This window comes from Thunnus albacares, chromosome 21 (assembly GCF_914725855.1).
Source record: "Thunnus albacares chromosome 21, fThuAlb1.1, whole genome shotgun sequence".
NCBI lineage: Eukaryota > Metazoa > Chordata > Actinopteri > Scombriformes > Scombridae > Thunnus > Thunnus albacares.
The window spans coordinates 8,042,078-8,060,751 of NC_058126.1; the positions used below are offsets into that span (position 1 = coordinate 8,042,078).

Sequence of the window (18,674 nt, forward strand, 5' to 3'; positions counted from 1 at the left end):
ATGCAATCAGACGAGAATATTGTGTAACTGTAGTAACAGCATCTCGGTGAACCTCACAGCTGTCAGAACAAACTGGGAGTTTATGGTAGATGTCTGTGTGTGTGTGTGTGTGTGTGTGTGTGTGTGTGTGTGTGTGTCAGCTGCTAGCCTGTTGTAGTGCTGCTTCATCACTGTGGTCACTGGGTTCAGTCAGCACACTGGCCAGCTCCAAATGTAAATCTGGACCAGTGAAAGCAAAATAAAACAAAGTGATTGACATCATTGCAAACACAGCTGTGCCAGCAATACAGTGATGTGTTAATTTTTTTTTTTTTTTTTTTCCTGCGTTCACATCCATAAATTCATCTTGTTGTTTCATCACCGCAGTAATAATTGCTCCATTAGATGAGCACCTCTTGATTAATTAAAACTGAATGGTGCATTAGTGGCATCAAAAGTGGTCTAATTTACAGTTTGAGTGGATAAACAGCTTTTTTTTTTTTTTTTTTTTTTAGTGTTTCACTGAAGCTGTATTGTCTTGAAAAGACTCAAGGTTTTGCTAACCAGTTTCCCACAATTGTTGCCTGAGGCTGACTCAGTATTTCCTGTCTGACGGACGTGCTGTCATGAGACAGACGCAGAGAAATTGGTAGTTTGGTTTTTGCTAAGAACGTTTCAACGGATAAAAGAATTTACTAAGAATTGAGGGGAGTTTCTTAGGGGGGCGGCGGCGGCGCTACAGTTTATCTCAACCACAAGCGTACGGAACATCAAAGGGTCTTCATTTATAGATCAGCATGTGTATGGGTGTTGGCGAGTGTGAATGCATCACCGGCTATTTTGAGATCTATGTCCTCAATTTGTTAGTAATGATCTTATCTGTTTGTTTTATGTTTGTATGTGCTCATGAAGACATGCATGCACTACGGTTGTGATAGTACGTCTTCACGCAAACCGTTGCAGTATTAAGAGTTGTGAAGCTGAAAAATAAAGGAAAATATCATATTAATTTGTCGAGTTTTGACTTCTCAAATGTACAAATGTTTGTTTGTGAGCAGATTAAATGACCGAGAGCAAATAAAATGTAATTCTGTGAACTAACTAGAGGTCTGTTTATCAGATTCCTAAAAATATGTGTGGTGGTGAGAAGATGTTTAAAGTGGGTTTGTGGCCAACCAAGATACTTTTTCTTCATCTTTATAAAGATCTTTCTTATCTATTTTTTAGTTAAGCTTTGTGGTGATAAAGATCTGCTTGAAAAATGCAACTTTTTTTATATTTAAGAGATCATATTATCACATTTCGCACCAATACCTTTTTAAAAAAAACCCTTTATTAGATATTAGATTATTTGATAATGGCAATAATTGTGAGTTGCAGCCTTGTTTTTTTCCTCAAAAAAGGGAAAAAAGTAGTTTGTTTTCATTCCAACATTTTGAAAGATATTGTAAGTGTGAGCTGAATGTACTGTTACACCCCGAACACGACATCATTTCTGGGTGTACCCGCTCTTTTCCTTTCAGTTTCAGTATGTGTCGGCCCGAGGCGTCTCCCTGAATGAAGTGATCTACTATCGTTCCATTGTTACGTCTCATCCTCCGTGCTAACGTTTACTTCACCGAGCTGCCACAGGCTTCCAAAGCTACGACCGTCTCAGGTGAACGACGGAGGGTTTACTTATCGTCATGGCAACAATGACAATTTCTGATTTTTGAAAGTCTTGTGCAGCTGCATGCATCGGGGTTCAATTTTGTAAAAAACAAAATTCATGTGCTGCAGGTCAGATTCGGGGAAAAACTGCAACTCGGTGTAACTTCAGACGTGTCAAGAGAGGGAAAAAAAACATCATCAGGACACAGGAGCTGCTGAATGAGCCCCCAACACACACACACACACACACACACACACACACACACACACACACACACACACACACACTATTATCCTGCTCTTCTCTCTCCATTCGGGGTATCACAGAGAAGTCCTCAATGTGAGGCATTTTCTTCCGCCGGACAGACAAAGCGCTCCCTGTTCACAGCCTCTTAGCAGCCACTTCACACGCAGCACAAGGTGGAAACCCCGCGAGCTGCTCTATTCTCCCGTCAACCCTTCCGCCTCACTACTGCAGTTTGTGAATGGCAATGACAGCGGGGAACATACAAACATTTGTGCATCTGTAGCTGCACGCACACATTTCGCTACAGTCATAATGCTACAAGGCCCTGACACCCGCTGAATATCAATAAGCAATTCAGGTGATGATTATAACAAATTAGTGTTATAATTCTGCGGAGGCTAAACGTGTTTACACTGATACAAAATGCTGATATCACTAGAAAATGAGCAGTTTCCATTGACATCTTGATTAGCGGTGAACCAATTAGTTAATTAACTGATTTATCGAGCGGTTCCCAACAAGGGGTCGAGAGCACAAAGATGAATCTGAAGGGTTGCAAAATTATAAGTAGAAGAGAGTAGGAAAAGCAGAAACAGCACCAAATGATGTTTATTTCCTCAGATGTCCATCTAATCTTTGATTATTTGTTGCAAATTACTAGATCATTTTAATTTCCGGCCTCTAAAAGTTATGCAAATAATTTGGTTGAAACCGGTCACAGCTGATAATATGCAACCAGTGATAAGGTTGCAAGCAGATATTGCTCCATATTAAGGGGTCATGAGTCACAGATTGGGAATTTATGGGATTAATCAATTAGTCAACTGAAAGAAACTTAATCAACAACAATTTTTATAGTTAGAAATTCAATATTTATCAAGCAAAGTTGTGCTGGTTGGTGTTTTTCATGGCTGTAATGTGAATATCTTGGAGTTTGGGACTCTTGGTTGGACAAATCAAGCCATTTAAAGAAGTCACCTTGGGCTCTAGGAAGATTATGGATCAAAAAATGAATCATTGAAGACAATAATCCTTAGCTGCAGGTGTTTAAATTGACTTTTTAACACAAGATTTAAAAAGAGGCTGAGGTTGTTTCATTGTAAATATATTTAAAGATGGAAAATGCTCTTATGACTTGCATCTTGTTTGTTTCTTTCCTTCCTTAAACAATACCCAAAAGCCAATGTCAGTCTTGCAGCCCAGCAGATGCAAAACACAGATTAAAGAACAGTATACAGTACAGTAATACACTTGTACAGTATAGTAAAATACACTTGGCATCGATCTCAGGAAGATGCAGAGATGCCGTCGCCAAGCAGACACACCCTGACCAGACTGAACCCCACGTAACCGCGGGCAGACGCCAGGCGACATCTCACCACACACTGACTGACACGTTAATGTAAGAGGGCCACATCCTAAGGCATCCCTAGCTTTAGCCATACATGAATACAGGCTAAAATGAACAAAATGAAGCTGCAAGTAGAAAGTACAAAATGCCCAGATGATCATGTATAGGAAGTATGTTTATTTTTGGTATCTGGAGGATGTTAAGGTCGTGTACTAGAGAGGATTGATCATATGTCAGTATCATTCGCCTTAGAAAACTTCCTTTCCTTTTTTCCTTTCCGCTACTAAAACAACATAAAACTCTGTGAGCGACAGGCTTTCCTCTCCATTACCTATTCAGCAGAATGCAACACCGGTCTCGGGGGCCGATGCTAATCTCATATCCATGAGCAGCGAGGGCAACATGATAATGATCCACCTCAGAACAGCAGCGGAGAGCAATAAAACAAACCCGCAGCCTGCAAAGCTCACAGCCTTGCTTCTTTATTATTAAAACAGAGATGCGCGTCATTACGGCAAAACACATTAAAGACCTATTTTCTCGCTTATCCATTAAAAAAAAAAAAAACAACAAGACGGAGATGAAGATGTTATGAATGTACGGGACATTGGGTATTCTGTGTTTCCGAGCCATCCAGAGGGGGGTGGGGGGGGGGGTGAGTTATGCAAATTGGGGGAAGATGAAAAAGATGCAACAAGCAGCGTGACTCGAGTTTCCACTTCTTTAGACAAAAAAAAAAAAGAGGAAACCCAAAAAGCGAGGAAAAACATTTCTTTGTTGACCATCAGCTGACCTAATGTGACACCACGCAGTTCAACTTGGGAGACTTTGCCTCGGCTACACAAAGCGTTGGCTTAAATATAGCATAGGAAGTATGGAATTTCCCCATGCACAAGAGAAGAGACTAGCGCTTGCAACGGAGACAGCTAGTCAAACAATGTATACCGTACGGCGATGGCTTTCTTCGCTGATCTAAAGCTCCGTGCCTAACTGTGTTTCATATGCTTTTCCAAAGTGGCCCACGGGGGTTGTCATGGAGACCGAGGCAGGCAGTGGCGTCATGGTGACCTTGGTATCGGCTGAATGCTATTTGTCAGGATATTGACTCAAAACCTGAAGGAGTGTAAATATGCCTCTTTTTTTTTTTCTCTTTCTTTCTTTTTTGGTCTCACATCTCGGCTTTCTTTGCTCGTCATCATCCACCTTCCATTTCCCTCCGCCTTCCCTCCGATTTGCAAGCTCTCTATCTCCCGAGCCCCTCCGGTCCCACAAGTCCTCTTTCCCTCCATTAGACTGAAAATCTGACCTTCAGTGTATCCTGAAGAAGAATTTCTGGCACTCTTGGCACAGATCCGTTAGAGGAAAAACACAGATAGCGGACACGGGAAAGACATAGCTGAAGGAACTACTCCTTCCATTCCACACCCGGTCGCACCATTAGCGTATAAAGCACAAGACTGTCGACACGAAACACAAGAAACAACCAGCTTCTGAATTTTTCAACAGTTGTTTTCTATGTTTGGATTCAATCATGAGTGTGTTATACGTGCTCCGGGTTCGGCGAATGCCTCCCAGATCTAATCTACGAGATGCCACATGGCTGGAACTCTTTGTTTGATTTGTCTGAGCTCTTAATGCCTTCATTGGATGAGCGGCTGGATTTACCTGCACATGGCAGAAGCCTCTTGCATTGAAATGGAAAAGGTTAGCAAAGGAACACCTCTGATGGCTTCCACAAGGCTAAGGTTTTTGTATGTGACAGAAATTACCCAATAAACCTCTATTACGGTATATTGCTCCAGTCAAAAGTCACTTGAATGAGAAAATATGTCAGTTTGTGTACATTACAATAGTGATATAATATATTTTCTGAAGAATCAATTGAGAAATTGTTAATAGACCAGATAGAAATGTCTGTTTTTGGGTCATTAATTACCTGAAATGTCAAAGTACTTCATCACACTGATGCATAAAAGCAATTATGATATTGTTTAGAATAATCTGATTGATATATTTGGTGGATCTGCAATTTATGTGGCTATTTTCTTCTGTCAAATAAGCAACAAAATAAACCTTAAATAGCCTTTTATTTGTATTAATCCATGTATGTTATTGTTGGCTGATAAGTGCATGTCTAAGTGGACAAATACTTGTATTAGTTAATGTGTTAGACTGATTGAGGTAAAAGTAAATGTTTTAAAATGTGTTTATGTGACTCTGAAGACAGACAAACAGACCAGCAGTCATTCAGTCAAACAAACAGCCAGTCAGACACCTGGTCAAGACTGACAAAGCAATACAGGAACCATGGACGCTACAGTCAGCCTCGTGCTGTGATTGGAAATAACAGCGTCTATGTGAAAGTGAGAGAAGAAGTGGGAAATGTGGGGAACCATTCTTCACAGCTTCATGGTCTGTGGTCACATCGTGTGTGTGTGTATATATATATATATGTGTGTGTGTGTGTTCGTATATTTCTGACCTGGGAGATGTGGTTGATGGAGGACTCCATGCGCCGCAGCTGCGAGGCCTGTATGTCCAGCAGCTGCAGTACATTGTTGGCTAAGGCATTGATCTGGTAGGCCACGCTGGCCAGGGACTGGGTGGTGTAGGCTTTGGTCTCCTCCAGAGCTTTCCTCTTGTCCTGGGCCTGTGCAGGGAACAGGGATTAGAGGAAGAGGGAGAGAGGGGAAAAAAAAAAGGAAGATGAGCCCATTTACTGTTAATATCACATAACATCCGTCTTCGAGCCGCGTATCCAGGTCAGGTTTGTGGTGGATTCGGGCCAATAGAGCAGCCAAGACATCCATTTCCCCCGCGAACTCTCATTCCCCAGATACCACACTCTCTCTGAAGGGATTTGAGATGATGTAACGCATCCTGCGACAGCCATATGTGAGGCTGTGAGAACTGAATATGAGGAGCTGACTATATTCCTAACATGTTAAGATTTAGATGTCTCGATAGAGTATCAGGCATATTGAATCGATTTCTGAATTACTGGTATCTAGATCATGTTGGCTTATTAGATAGTTTCTGTTGAGATAATCATCACAGTTCTGTAAATGCATTTTAACACTAGTTACAGGAAAACTCAACTGAAAACATGTGTTTTGAGTATCAAACACTCATCGCCTGTAGGCTTGAAAATGGCTCTGAAAAAAAAAATGCCAACATTTCATTAAAATGCACAGCTTCTGTTCATTTCTTTCATTTATAGGGCACTTAGCAGTTTACCTTTGTCACATACTACTCCATTTGCTTAAATTGATCACAAACAACAATCGCAAACCGCTAACTTCACTAGCAACCAAAATAAGTTGTGTATTTACTGATATGTTGGTGATAATATGACTGTTTGGAACATATAGACCATATGGACATATATAGAATAAATAGATTGTGCTGCAGATGTGGTTAATAAAGATGTTTCGAAACTCAGTCATTGCTGAAATCTATGATAACACTTGGGAATTCAAAGTACAGCTAACGCTCTCCAAGAAGAAACAAGCTAACGTAGCTACAAAATTTTAGGGTAGCACTTTTCTAAATCTACAGGTGTTAATTGTTTGATACTCAAAACATAAGCTTTTTATGGAGTTTTTCTTAAATGTATTTAGTAGAAGCTCACATTAACATCAGAAGCACAAAAGCAATAAATTTGCCTGCTGGCTAGCTAACCGGCTAACAAAGCCAAAAGGTTAGCTGAGCTGACACAAGCTACAACTCATAATGCTTCAAGAAGAAAAGACATTTTAGTTTGCTTTAATACCTTAAAATATGGAAACACACACTGACAACACTACTATCTACTGTATTTGCCTGGTTGTTACATCCAGGTTCAAACACCACTGGGAGGTAACTTGAAAGCATTAAAGAAAAACAAGCTAATGGAGGATACTTTCTAACATGTCCTGTCCCATATTGTTCAGCTGCACTCAGTAACACTCATTCATCCATCATATCTTTAAATGATAACACAATCAGTCATAAAGATATAAACCCTCAAAGTGGCTAAACCAGACAAACTGTGTTAATGACACGTTCCTAAGAGCCACCTCACATCAAACGAGTCGAGCCAGAGAGCTGAGCTCCAAACTGAGCCGTCATGTTTGATCTCTGTGGGCTCTTCCTTACCCAGCTCACTCATAAAGTTCAGTCCAAAGAGCACCTGCCTGAAGGGGCGACCTGGGCTTTGATAACAGGCTGCCGTGGCGGGGGGGGGGGGGGGCAGGTGGTGGCAGAAAAAAAAAAAAAGGGCAACATTTGGTCATAAGACTGCGAGAACACGGACCGGACAGAATGAAAACAACTATGTCACTGCCTGTCTCATTACTGATTCCCCGTGGCAGCGCGTAACTAATCCAGAAGCAATCCGTACAGCTAAAAGCTCCTGACCTGGAGAGCTGCCTTGCTGGTTAGCCTCGGCCGGGCGAGGAGACGATAGCGTCGGTAGTGTTTCTTTTAGAGGGAATCAGAGCAGCAGATGTGTTGTGCGATAACAGCCTCAGGAAGGAGGAGAGGTTCCTCCAGAGGGCTCGGAGCAAAAGGCCATCTGTTGAAAGCACACAGTCATTCATGTGCACACGCAGACACCTACTACTGACACTGCAGTTTGCAACGTGGTTAGACGGGAGTAACAGCTGCATGGAAGTATATGAAAAAGCAAACAAACAAATCCTTCTATCCACTATGTCAATTTCTAAATGGAGGAAAAAAAGACTGTAGATTTTGCTGTATAGGGGCATGAGGTTTCTAACAGATTACTGAACAACATATGCTTGCCTGTGCTGAACTGCTGGCCTACATATCAAGCTGCCAGTCAGAGACAAAATGTTTATTTTATTCAAACTACAGCATTTTTTCAGCATTAGAATATTATTTCTACTGCTGGATCCACTTTGTATTCTGTGCAAACTCTAAAAGTAAATATACTCCTACTTTGTGTGTTTTGAAATGCAAATTGCAGCCATAATATTAAGATTCTACACAATTAAAAGAGGCGCACCACTGATTTTACACATGAAGCTCAGTTTACTAGTCATGAGGAGTACTATACAGCCTGTGAACGCAGTTTTATAATGTCCTCCGGGGCTCTGCAGGGAGCTTTTTAAAGCCTGATCATCAGAGTTATCTCATATTTTTTTCCTTGAGACTTCAAATTTACAACAGGAAGCCTGCGTTACAAGCTAAGAGGGGGGTGGAGTTTGAAAGATGTGGGTGTGTTTATCAGGACAGGAAGGTCTAATGAAAGACATTATCAAGAATTTTGACTCATTGTAAGGGGCTAAAATCTGAGAAATTTCAGCCTCTGATGCTTCAGTTTGAAACAATCTCTTTTCAGACTGTTTCTTGGAAGCCTCCCAACTTTAAGTGCAATACAAAATTGCTGCCCCTTTAACGTTTTTTCCAATATCTTGCAGCTGTAAAGTGCATAGACAAACAGCACCATTGATGCTGCAGCTACCTAACACTAATGCACAACTGCAAAGAAAAGTGCATTTACAACCTGCATTAAATCATAACGACTCTGAACGCTAACATACCGCTATTTTCTGTGATTTTCCAAAGCAAAGCACAGTTGTAGTCTGAAGATTCTGCACAATTAAGTTGTTTTTTTGCTGATATCTTGCAGCTGTAAAGAGCCTTGACAAACAGCGCCATTGATGCCTCGGCTCACAAACGCTGAACTGTGATGTGTGAAGAAAAATACATTTAAATCCTGCATGTCTTTCTCAGACATACAAACATATTCATTCAAGTTAGTCCGTGCTTCTGAAAGCCGGAGTACACCATGTGATGTTGTTCAGTTCACGTTGTTCAATGCGGCAATTGATGAGTTTCTAAAATATATTCGATCCACTTTCATACTCTTGTGAGTTATTCATGTGTTCTTCATGAATGCTTGCTTTATTCCCCCCCCCCCCCCCCACCCCCCCACACATGTGAAAGATGAACTTTCTTTAATTTGGGCTTGAAACCCAACATGGTTTCATATCAGCTGAAGTAGTGAAGAGGAAACAGCACAGGTCTGTTCTGTCATTCAAAAGGAAAAAACCACACTGAACAAACACTTTGTCTTGCACAGACCAAAAGATGATACAGCACGAGATTAGCCTGCATCTGTGTCAAATTTGAAGCTGTAAAACCAGACCTTAAAAATGAGTTCACCAAAAGACTATTAATAGTCATCAAGTCTACCACAGTTACTCAGTTTCTCCCTGATGATACGGCGGCTACAACTACAATGAGACCAGAATGATTTGTCAAAAAAAAAGCTGATAGATCGAATGGGAAGAGAAAAGAGGCAGGCTAGGGCTGATCTAGGCTATTCCATCCATTCCTGGGTTACGTGAGGTTAAATCTTCAGCCGCATGTTAATTATACAACTGTAATTCTCCTTCAGATCCAAAAGCTGAAGACTGCACTGCATCAGTTGCAATGGCATGTTTCTCTAACAGAGGAAAGAAATAAACTGATTCATGAGAGAGTCCCCAAAAATGCTGAGTGGTGGATTCGACTTTATGCTGAGTTTTTTTTTTCTTTTTTCTTTCTTTTATATTTTTCTGGATAAACAGACCCAAACTGCATCAGCTGTTAAGAGCTGTGACATGAGGTCAGCAGTGGGCGTCGGGAGGACAGATGTGACACTTGATTGCATTGCCACTAGTGGCATCTTTTCCCCCCTTCCTCCCCATCCCTCCCTCCCCGTCCCTTCACTTGTTCACCGCTGTCCACAAATCCTCAAACTAACCAGATTTGTTGTTCAGCTACCCAAGAATCCGTACTCGCTCTGACATCCGTCTCTTCAGAGAGGAAACTGCAGTGGATGTTCAAAAACCAGAAGAAAAAAAAAAAAAAAAACGCTTGAGACATCCACCAGGAACAGAACAAAGTGTGCGCTTGTTGAGTACAAAAGGTAAATAACAGCACCGGAGAGCTGAGTGTACTCTACCACAGCGGGAGATGCAGAGAATGAGGTGAGCTCGCAGAGAGCTTAAGCGCTCCTGGGGCACTTTATCTCATATTTCTGAGCTGAGTAATGCCTGAGTGAAAAGAGGCTACAGAATATCCAAGCAAGAAGTAGACAGACTGTCAGCACCTCAGCTGGGTTTTAAAAAAAGGGAATATGGAGGAATGTATGGTGTGTGTACTCACATTAAACCTGTAGCTGGGAGCTGAGGCAAGCTAAATGAAAAAAAATCAAATAATTGCAAATACTCTTAAGTAAGCAAAGGGCCTGTAAATTTGTCAACTAGAAGGGAGTGGCAGTGACAAAAATGGATTTGTTTCCTGGGAGCTTTTTTTTCGAAGCACTGAACTAGATGAGTACTTCAATTTCGCATTGTCACCCGTCCAGTTTGGCAAGATAACAGCCAAACAACCGCCTCAGAAATGCAATCGAGCTCTTTTTAAAACAAGGTGGCGCATTGCTGCTTCGCTGGCAGGGCCCCACGTTGGAGATGGTAGGAAGGAAAGGTCCGGACTTCCTCCCCCCCCCGAGGATTGAAACTGTTTCAGGGGTCAAAAGAGGTGTAGCTGCCCCTCCACCCAGAAGCCTGAGCAGAAGTAGGAAACGGACCAAATGAGTATTCCTTCTGACTCAGTGACATGACTAACAGAAGATGTAGGGAACTAAGCCAAATAATATCCAAATCAAACCTCAAGTGAATCATCCCATTGAAACGCAATAAAAAAAAAAAAAAAAGATCTGTTAAAACGGGAGAGCTCCATGACACCCCTGCTGTACTGAATGTTCGGACACGCATGAACATCTGACACTAAAACAACACAATTCAGATGTTTCCACACCGTGCAATCCTCCGCCTCTGGATTTACACAGCTGACAAGCACATTTGCGTTTATGTGCTCCCACTTGTCCGGAGAGAGGGGGGGAGGAGGGGGGGAAATACGCTGGGAACAAAAAAAAAAAACTTTCAGGAATGTTTGGAATCCTGCAACATGTCATACATCTTAAAGCGTTCGAGTGTTGTTGAAGAGCTCTGGCATAGACCGCAAGTGTACCACAAGGGTAAGCGCGTAGAAACAATAAACAAACATATTGCAACGGATTTATTTCTCTTCTTCTGTAAAGCTGACAGGTTAGAAAAGACAAACGCACAGCTTCTCTGACATTGTCACTTCTCCTCGAAAGCACTCTGCAGGAGCGAAACCTACAGAGAAAGCAGTATAATCTAGACCAGAACGAGCGTATTGTAAATCCAACAAGAAGGCCGTAGAGCTCACAAGGTGCTTTGCACGGCGTGATGTATCGACTGCTGATTACTGCAGACTGGACGGGGTGAGATAAGGGAGACGGGACACAGCTGAGAGCTCTGTGGGTTTGTTGTATTGATGTGGCCGTTTGACATCCAGCGACTGATTAGGAATAAAAAAGGTGGAACCGATGAATATAAGATTCCAAGAAAGATACGTTTAGGATACCCGAGCCATTTCTTGGTCATTTAGTTCCTTCTGCCAGAGTATACAGTGATACATCACATAACAGATTGCGAGTAAAACCCAATAATCACTCTGCCACTTAAGACTGAATGTAGTAAACATAACGCACCGCCTGATCTAGTGGTGTTTACGCTTCTGCAATGACAAAATTAGATAATTTGATCAGGCACGGCCGAATGAAAGAACGAAGTTTAATGCACCGCTATGAAAAAGAAATTATTCTTATTCTCATGCTTATGTCCATTATGAGTATCGGTCATGGTGGCAGTTTAATCACCACCTCTGCTGTAGAGATTTGGGAAGTGTAGACCTGAAACGATTAGTCAATTAATTAGTTGATTAACAGAAAGATAATTGCGACTTTTTTGATAATCAAGTCATTGTTTCAGTCATTTTTCAAGCAAAAATTGTGAAAAAGTGCTACACTAAAAGACAAGGTTTGGTAATGGGCAACTGATCTTTGGGTTGGACAAAACAAGACATTTGAAGAAGTCATGTTGGTGGTCATGTGATGGGAATTTTTTCACTTTTGTTGACATTTTATAGACAATGGAGAACAACGTCCATTGATTGGTGCCATTTGGGGATGTTTGATTCAGAAGTGGATCCCCTACGTTATTCAGTTCTCTACAACAGCTACAGGGACTTTCTTTGTTTACTTTTTGTTGGACTAAAAGATCATTTCTATTGGACTGAAGTTTTGTTTTGGAAAACCGTGGGAGCTCTTTGCCCTGTTTATATTATGCCTCTACGTAATTAAACATCTATCTCAAAAATCCAGTATCGGACATAGTAGAAACGGACTAAAATATGAGAGTACCAGCCAGGCTGACAAACACCAGAATTACACTTTAACTTTCTAAACGCTAGTACTGGTTCTGGTACATTTAGTTTAAATAGCATCAGCGGTTACTGGAGGTGAAAGGTCTTGATAGTGTACCATTACCATGTCACTTCTTGCTTGTTGCAGATTAGAAGTGGAGCATACCAAAAAACTAAGCTGAAGGAGAGTTAAATTTAGTAGAGTAAGCCAAGAAGAAGCTAGTTTTAATATAAACTGTAAAGGGGACGTATCAATCATGCACATTTCCAGGTCTGTATTTATATTCTGGGGCTCTACTGGAATATCTTTGCATGATTTACAGTTAAAAATACACTACAGTTTATTTATCTTATACTGGCTCTTTATGCAGCCCCTCAGTTCAGCCTCTGTCTGAAACAAGTTAGTTGTTTTAGCTCCCGTCTCTACAAGACTCGCCTCCCGATGAGCCCGCTCTGTTCTGATTGGGTAGCTCAGCAGTCGGCAGACTTCCAGCCGCTCGGGAGGCTACGTCAACAAACATATATAAACTTTTTAAATACATCTGGATAGGTTCAAGCCCAAATCAGATCTGAAATATACAAGTGGACAACGCAAACAACCTTAGCAACAAAGGCTACCAACAGACAGTTATTTGTAGGTATGCGCCAACAATCTGATGTCATCACAGGTGGAAGTAGAGGCAACATTGCCAACGAAGCGTCCAGAGCAGCCATGTTTAACATCTGATACATTATAACAGTATAAAAATAACAGAAAGTCACCAACAGTGTGATAGATCCGCTTTAAAACAATGAGTCCTGATCATCGACCTGCTCAGAAGGAAGAGAAAGCATCCAGACCTTTTAAATACGAATCTGTGACAAACTGAACCCCAACAGAAGCCACCCGAAGGGGACGAGATAGCGAAAGTGACACTGGAACGTGTGAAGAATAGAAGAAAAACCTTGCAGAAAATCCTTCCTCCAACTAACTCTCGGCTCTTTAAAACTCAGCAGCGCGTTAGGTGAATTCATAATTTCTTCCTCCTCCACCGGGGCAGATGGAGGCTGACTGAAAGGCCATAAGGTCCACCTGACCTTGAAGAACTGCCAAATCGCAATTAAAAATTCCTTCAGTATGTCAGAGAAGGGACACAAAGGGGGAAACTTTGCACATGGACAAAACTCATTAACCTTTCCCCGAGTGATTTGGTAATTGGTTTGTCCAAAAGCAGAAAGTCAGTTCTGTACCTGAGGCGACACAGTTAACTGATAAACACAAACGTTAATCTATTCTTCAGATGACCTGATTGTTGGAGGAGGTTTCTCTTTCCTGTTTAGAAAGGAGCAGTAAGAATAATCCATTAAAAGGCTGGAAATTAACTGGAAAAAGCAGACAATTTTAATCCCAAACAGTGAGCAACCAATTTCTGAGACTCCTACGTTTTAACCAGACTTAACGTATCAGTCTTACAGTCTGGACCAAACCAACCCCACTCAGCTGAGGGGGAGGAGTGACAGGTGGTCAAAAAGGATGAATGGGCCTGGCTGGTAGGCTGAGAGCCGCTAGGCCTCTCCATGGTGGGAGAAAAACCAGGCCACTCCGCACACACACAGAGAGAGAGAGAGAGAGAGAGAGCGAGAGAGAGAGAGAGAGCGAGAGTCAGAGAAAGAAGGACAGGAAACGAGGACTCAGAGTAACCCAGAGAGACAGAGCGGTGGTTTTTTGTTGAAAAAAAAAACGCAATATTTATCACCTTCAGGCGAGACTGGCTCTCTTCCAGGGTAAAAACTCACATTGATTCTCCTGGGAAAAACAGCCCAGAACAGGTACATCAAGGTTACACGACCAAGACATAAAGAGGACATCTCTCTCTCTCTTTCCCTTTGCATCAAACTCTTAATTGACGCTCTGCATTCTCCTGTCAGATGGGAGGGGGGGATGCTATCCATGTGCAGTGAAATAATATACCATAATTCAAAACTGCTCATTTAGGAGCAGCCAGAACTTCTCTGTTCTAGTCCAAAAAAAAACACAAGTGGGCATCATGCTGGCTCAGCAGGCTCAGTCACATGTCCTGAGCTTGCAACACTGGGGGTTTGAATCGGCTCATGACCTCTATGTCTGCCACATAACATCACACTTCCATTTCCCTGTTCCTTCTTACTGTACGCCATCTGTAAAGCAGAAATGATCGGGATGGGCATCATCTGAAACTTTCAATTTTTGTCAGACTTTCAGTAATTAACTGAATAAACGTATGGGAATTACTGCATATAACAGAGCTAAAAATGTATCACCAACATGGGTACAAATAGCATGAGAGCAGGTATGAACTGGTTTGGAGGTGGAGTGATGGTGACGGGCTGTTTAATGCCAAACAGCCACATATAAGCATTCTTGCACTGATACAGTATAAAGTTAACTAGAATGGAAACAATCAATTAGTCGATCAACAGCGAATGCAAAGTGTGAGGATTTGCAGCTCTATAGAATAAGTTGCACTAGTATGAATGTAATAGGACTTAACTACTGACAGGTATGTATCTCTTCAATAACACTTCATAGTAAAATAACAGGACGGGAGAGGATATGAGATCAATGGAGCTGTATTGTGTAGTGTGAAATAGTCATGGAGGGTGTTTGTGGGTGCGGGTGGGAGTGGAACACACACATTGTGGGAGTGGGCGGTAATGGTCAGAAATCCAGCGTGAGTAGGCGGCAGCGAGATGAAGAAAACAGTCCCGTGCAGGGCTCTAGTTTTGGACCGTCGGTCAGACGATATTTGATGTGAATTTTTACGGTTTTATGACATTTTATGGATATAAATTTAACAAAAAATAAATATTTAGAGCTGTAAGTTAAGAGAATGTATTTTATTGTGTGTTTAAATTAAGTGTCATCTGTTCAAAGAATAAAAAAAAGTTCAGTAAACTACGAATAAAAAAATCAAACATTTGGTGCCAAAAGGCTGCTGACGATACTCCTGCTTTAATCTCTTATCTATACTAAGTTTTGTGACGAGGTTTTAAGCTTTTCAGCGTCACAATTAGAACAAACATCTAGAGCTGCAACTAACAATTATCTTCACTACTGACTGAACTGTAGATGATTTAATCCATTCATCATTTTGTCTATGAAATTTTTTTTAAAAAAAGGTGGAAAAAACATAACTTCTCAGAGCCAAAGGTGACGTCTTCAACTTACTTGTTTTGTCCAACTAACAGTCCAAAACCCAAAAACATCAAATTAATAATCATATGTAACAAAGAAAAGCAGCAGATCCTCCTGTTTATAACTGACTAACTGATTAATTCTCTAATCAATCAATAGACCAATCCTTTCAGCTGAACTAATATCAAGCACAGCCTTAGAGCAGCTCATAAAAAGCTGAATTTATGTATGATTGGTTTTATAAAAAGCTACAGGACATCAGTGTGGTCTGCCAGCAGGACCAGGTGGCCCACTTTGCATTTATGCGTCCTTGTCACAGAGGTTAAACAAACATGGCGCTGACTTGCATCAATGACATGAATAAAAAAATGACAGCAAAACATATTTTTTAAAAAAAAAGGACTGGAATAGTTTATATGTGGAATTATTTTAAATAACTACAATAAACAGGATGATACGAAACACCAGATACATGAGATTAATCTCAACCGTCTTAACATGAAACTGTGTTTTCTGGCTCTATTATTAAGCCACTTCCTGACACGGAGAAGGCATTTCCAGCGAACCAATCCAGAGTCAGCAGGGCAACAGGAAACATAACTCTGACCTGTCAGTGCGTCATACGCTATACACACCGAAACACACACACACACACACACACACACGCTTTAAAACACTCCCTTGGACAAACAAAAGTCACTATCAAGTTGTGAAAGTGGGCCAGTGATCTGTCCTTGGTTAAAAAGAGAGCTTTCACCATCTGCCGCAGCCTGCTGAGCCACACACACACACACACACACTCACAACACGGCAGCGTCCATGACAAGAACACAGACAGAGAGAGAGAGAGAGAGAGAGAGAGAGAGAGAGAGAGAGAGAGAGAGAAGGAGAGAGAGAGAGAGGGAGAGAGAGAGAGAGAGAGAGGGGAAGAGGGGATGGAAATGTGAAGGAGGAGTGCTGCTGAAAAGGACGAGCCGATTCAAGCTGAGGCATGTTGATATGTGCGTGGTTCAGCTGGGAGTGCACAGTTTTATATGTGTGTGTGCGAGTGTGTGTGTGTGTGTGTGCGAGAGGCAGGGAGAGAGAGTATCTACAGCAGACAGAGAAGGCTTATGAAAAGTGCACTACTGTTAGTCCGACACCGGCGTCTCACTGAGCTCGCAACGTGTGCTGAAAAGCTTACAATCCTACTTTTTTTTTTTTTTTTTTTTAATGTCAGCACTTTAAACAAGGTGCTTTGGGGAAACACAAGGACAGAATCACAAATCGGTGAAGCGCATGGAACAGAACTTATCACAGGGTTTAAGTTACCAACATTCGGCGCTGATCGGTTTTATATAAAACACTGTTCCTCTTTAAATCACAGCAGCATGAAGATGTTGACATGTGAGGTCATTTTTTTGTGCATCTTATTTGCACATTTTACTGGGTGGAGATTTTTGGACACAAGACTATTTTTTCACATCAATTTGGCGTGAAAGTAGTCAGATTTACAGACACTAAACCTTGACACTGAAGTACTACTTATGCTTAAATTCTTAAGAAAAAGAAACAAGCACTAGTGCTCTGAACGTGCTTTTATTTGTTTGTTTGAGAGGGATGCAACTCCAGTTTGTCATGACATTTATTGTCCCTGTAGAGTTTGAATGGACATATTATAAGTCTACATCTAGATGTTAATATCTGCACAAAATATGAGCAGATATAAGTAATGAAACACCATCAGTATCTGTCTTTAAAACTAGGCTGGCTACTGTTTACACATGTTCCATATAACACCTGAGTTTCAGTATCTATAACCTGCACGTTTTTCATTTAACAAAAGAATGTCAAAGTTTTCAAATGTCACATTTTATCTGAACATGTGCAGCTGCACGAGAACTTTGACTAAATAAAATAATAAATAATTGAACCTTCAGTACTTTAAATATTACAGTTTTCATGACTCTGTTTTACAGACATATTACAGTCTGTAATAGGTTTTGGTATCCAACTCTACAAAATAATGAATTCTTATAATTTTGGTAATAAAAAATAATAATAAAACCTTATTTATATAGCAGTTTTCTTAACAGTTATAAAGTGTTTTACAGAAAAAAAGAAAATATGAGAGGAAAATGCAAATAAAAACCAGCGATGACATCATCAGAGGAGATTCAAAAGTTAAAAGCAGGAAAAGGTTAAACCACAAGGAGTTTGCATAAAAGGGTGAGAAAGAGTTCAAGCTGAAAGGTTTACTAGCAGAGCTGCAACGATCAGTCCATTCATCAGTCTGTCAGTCAACAAAAAACTAATAAGCAACTATTTTGATAATCGATCAATCGTTTTGAGTCCTTTTTTTTTTAATGCTAAAATTCTCTTGTTCCAGTTTCTTACATGAGAATATTTTCTGGTTTCTTTAATCCTTTATGACAGTAAACTGAATATCTTTGGATTGTGGACAAAACAAGACATTTCAGATTGCAGCTTTGTGAAACAGTGATCAATATTTATCACCATTTACTGACATTTTACAGACCAAACCACTAATTGATTGCCTGAGAAAAATAAATCGACAGACTCCTGAGTTTTGGTACCAAAACAAGACTTTTTAACCATTTTTTCTTCTAACAAAAGAAACTTAAGTTCTCAAATGCTAAATTTTATCTAAACAAAAGCAACCTTATAATGACAATGTCAAAATAAAACGGTGAAAACGTTTATTTAAACCAGGAACTATCTGACTGAAGAATAAGTCCAGACAACAAATTTGATCATACATTTAATGCCAACTTGTAGTACTTGACCGATTTTGTTGTGGACATATTTTGGTCTGTATTTATGCTCATACTGACCATCAGAAGATCCTTCATAACGCACTTACAATGTAAGTGATGGGGGACAAAACCCACAGTCCTCCCTCTGTGTAAAAATGTATTTAAAAGTTTATCTGAAGCTAATATGAAGCTTCAGCATCCAAATGAGTCAAATCCAGTAGATATCTTTCAATGTTACAGTCTCTTTAGTGC

General features: G+C 40.7%; 1 protein-coding gene across 11 annotated transcripts in view; it reads right to left on the reverse strand.

The window, feature by feature from the left end:
- The window catches only part of abi1a (abl-interactor 1a), a 51,634-nt gene that overhangs the window by 30,693 nt on the left and 2,267 nt on the right, over positions 1-18,674 (reverse strand). For all 11 annotated transcript variants that reach the window (XM_044339346.1, XM_044339348.1, XM_044339347.1 and 8 more), the window contains exon 2: positions 5,710-5,877. In XM_044339346.1, coding sequence (XP_044195281.1) covers positions 5,710-5,877 — 168 coding nt within the window. The remainder of the gene's footprint in view (positions 1-5,709; positions 5,878-18,674) is intronic.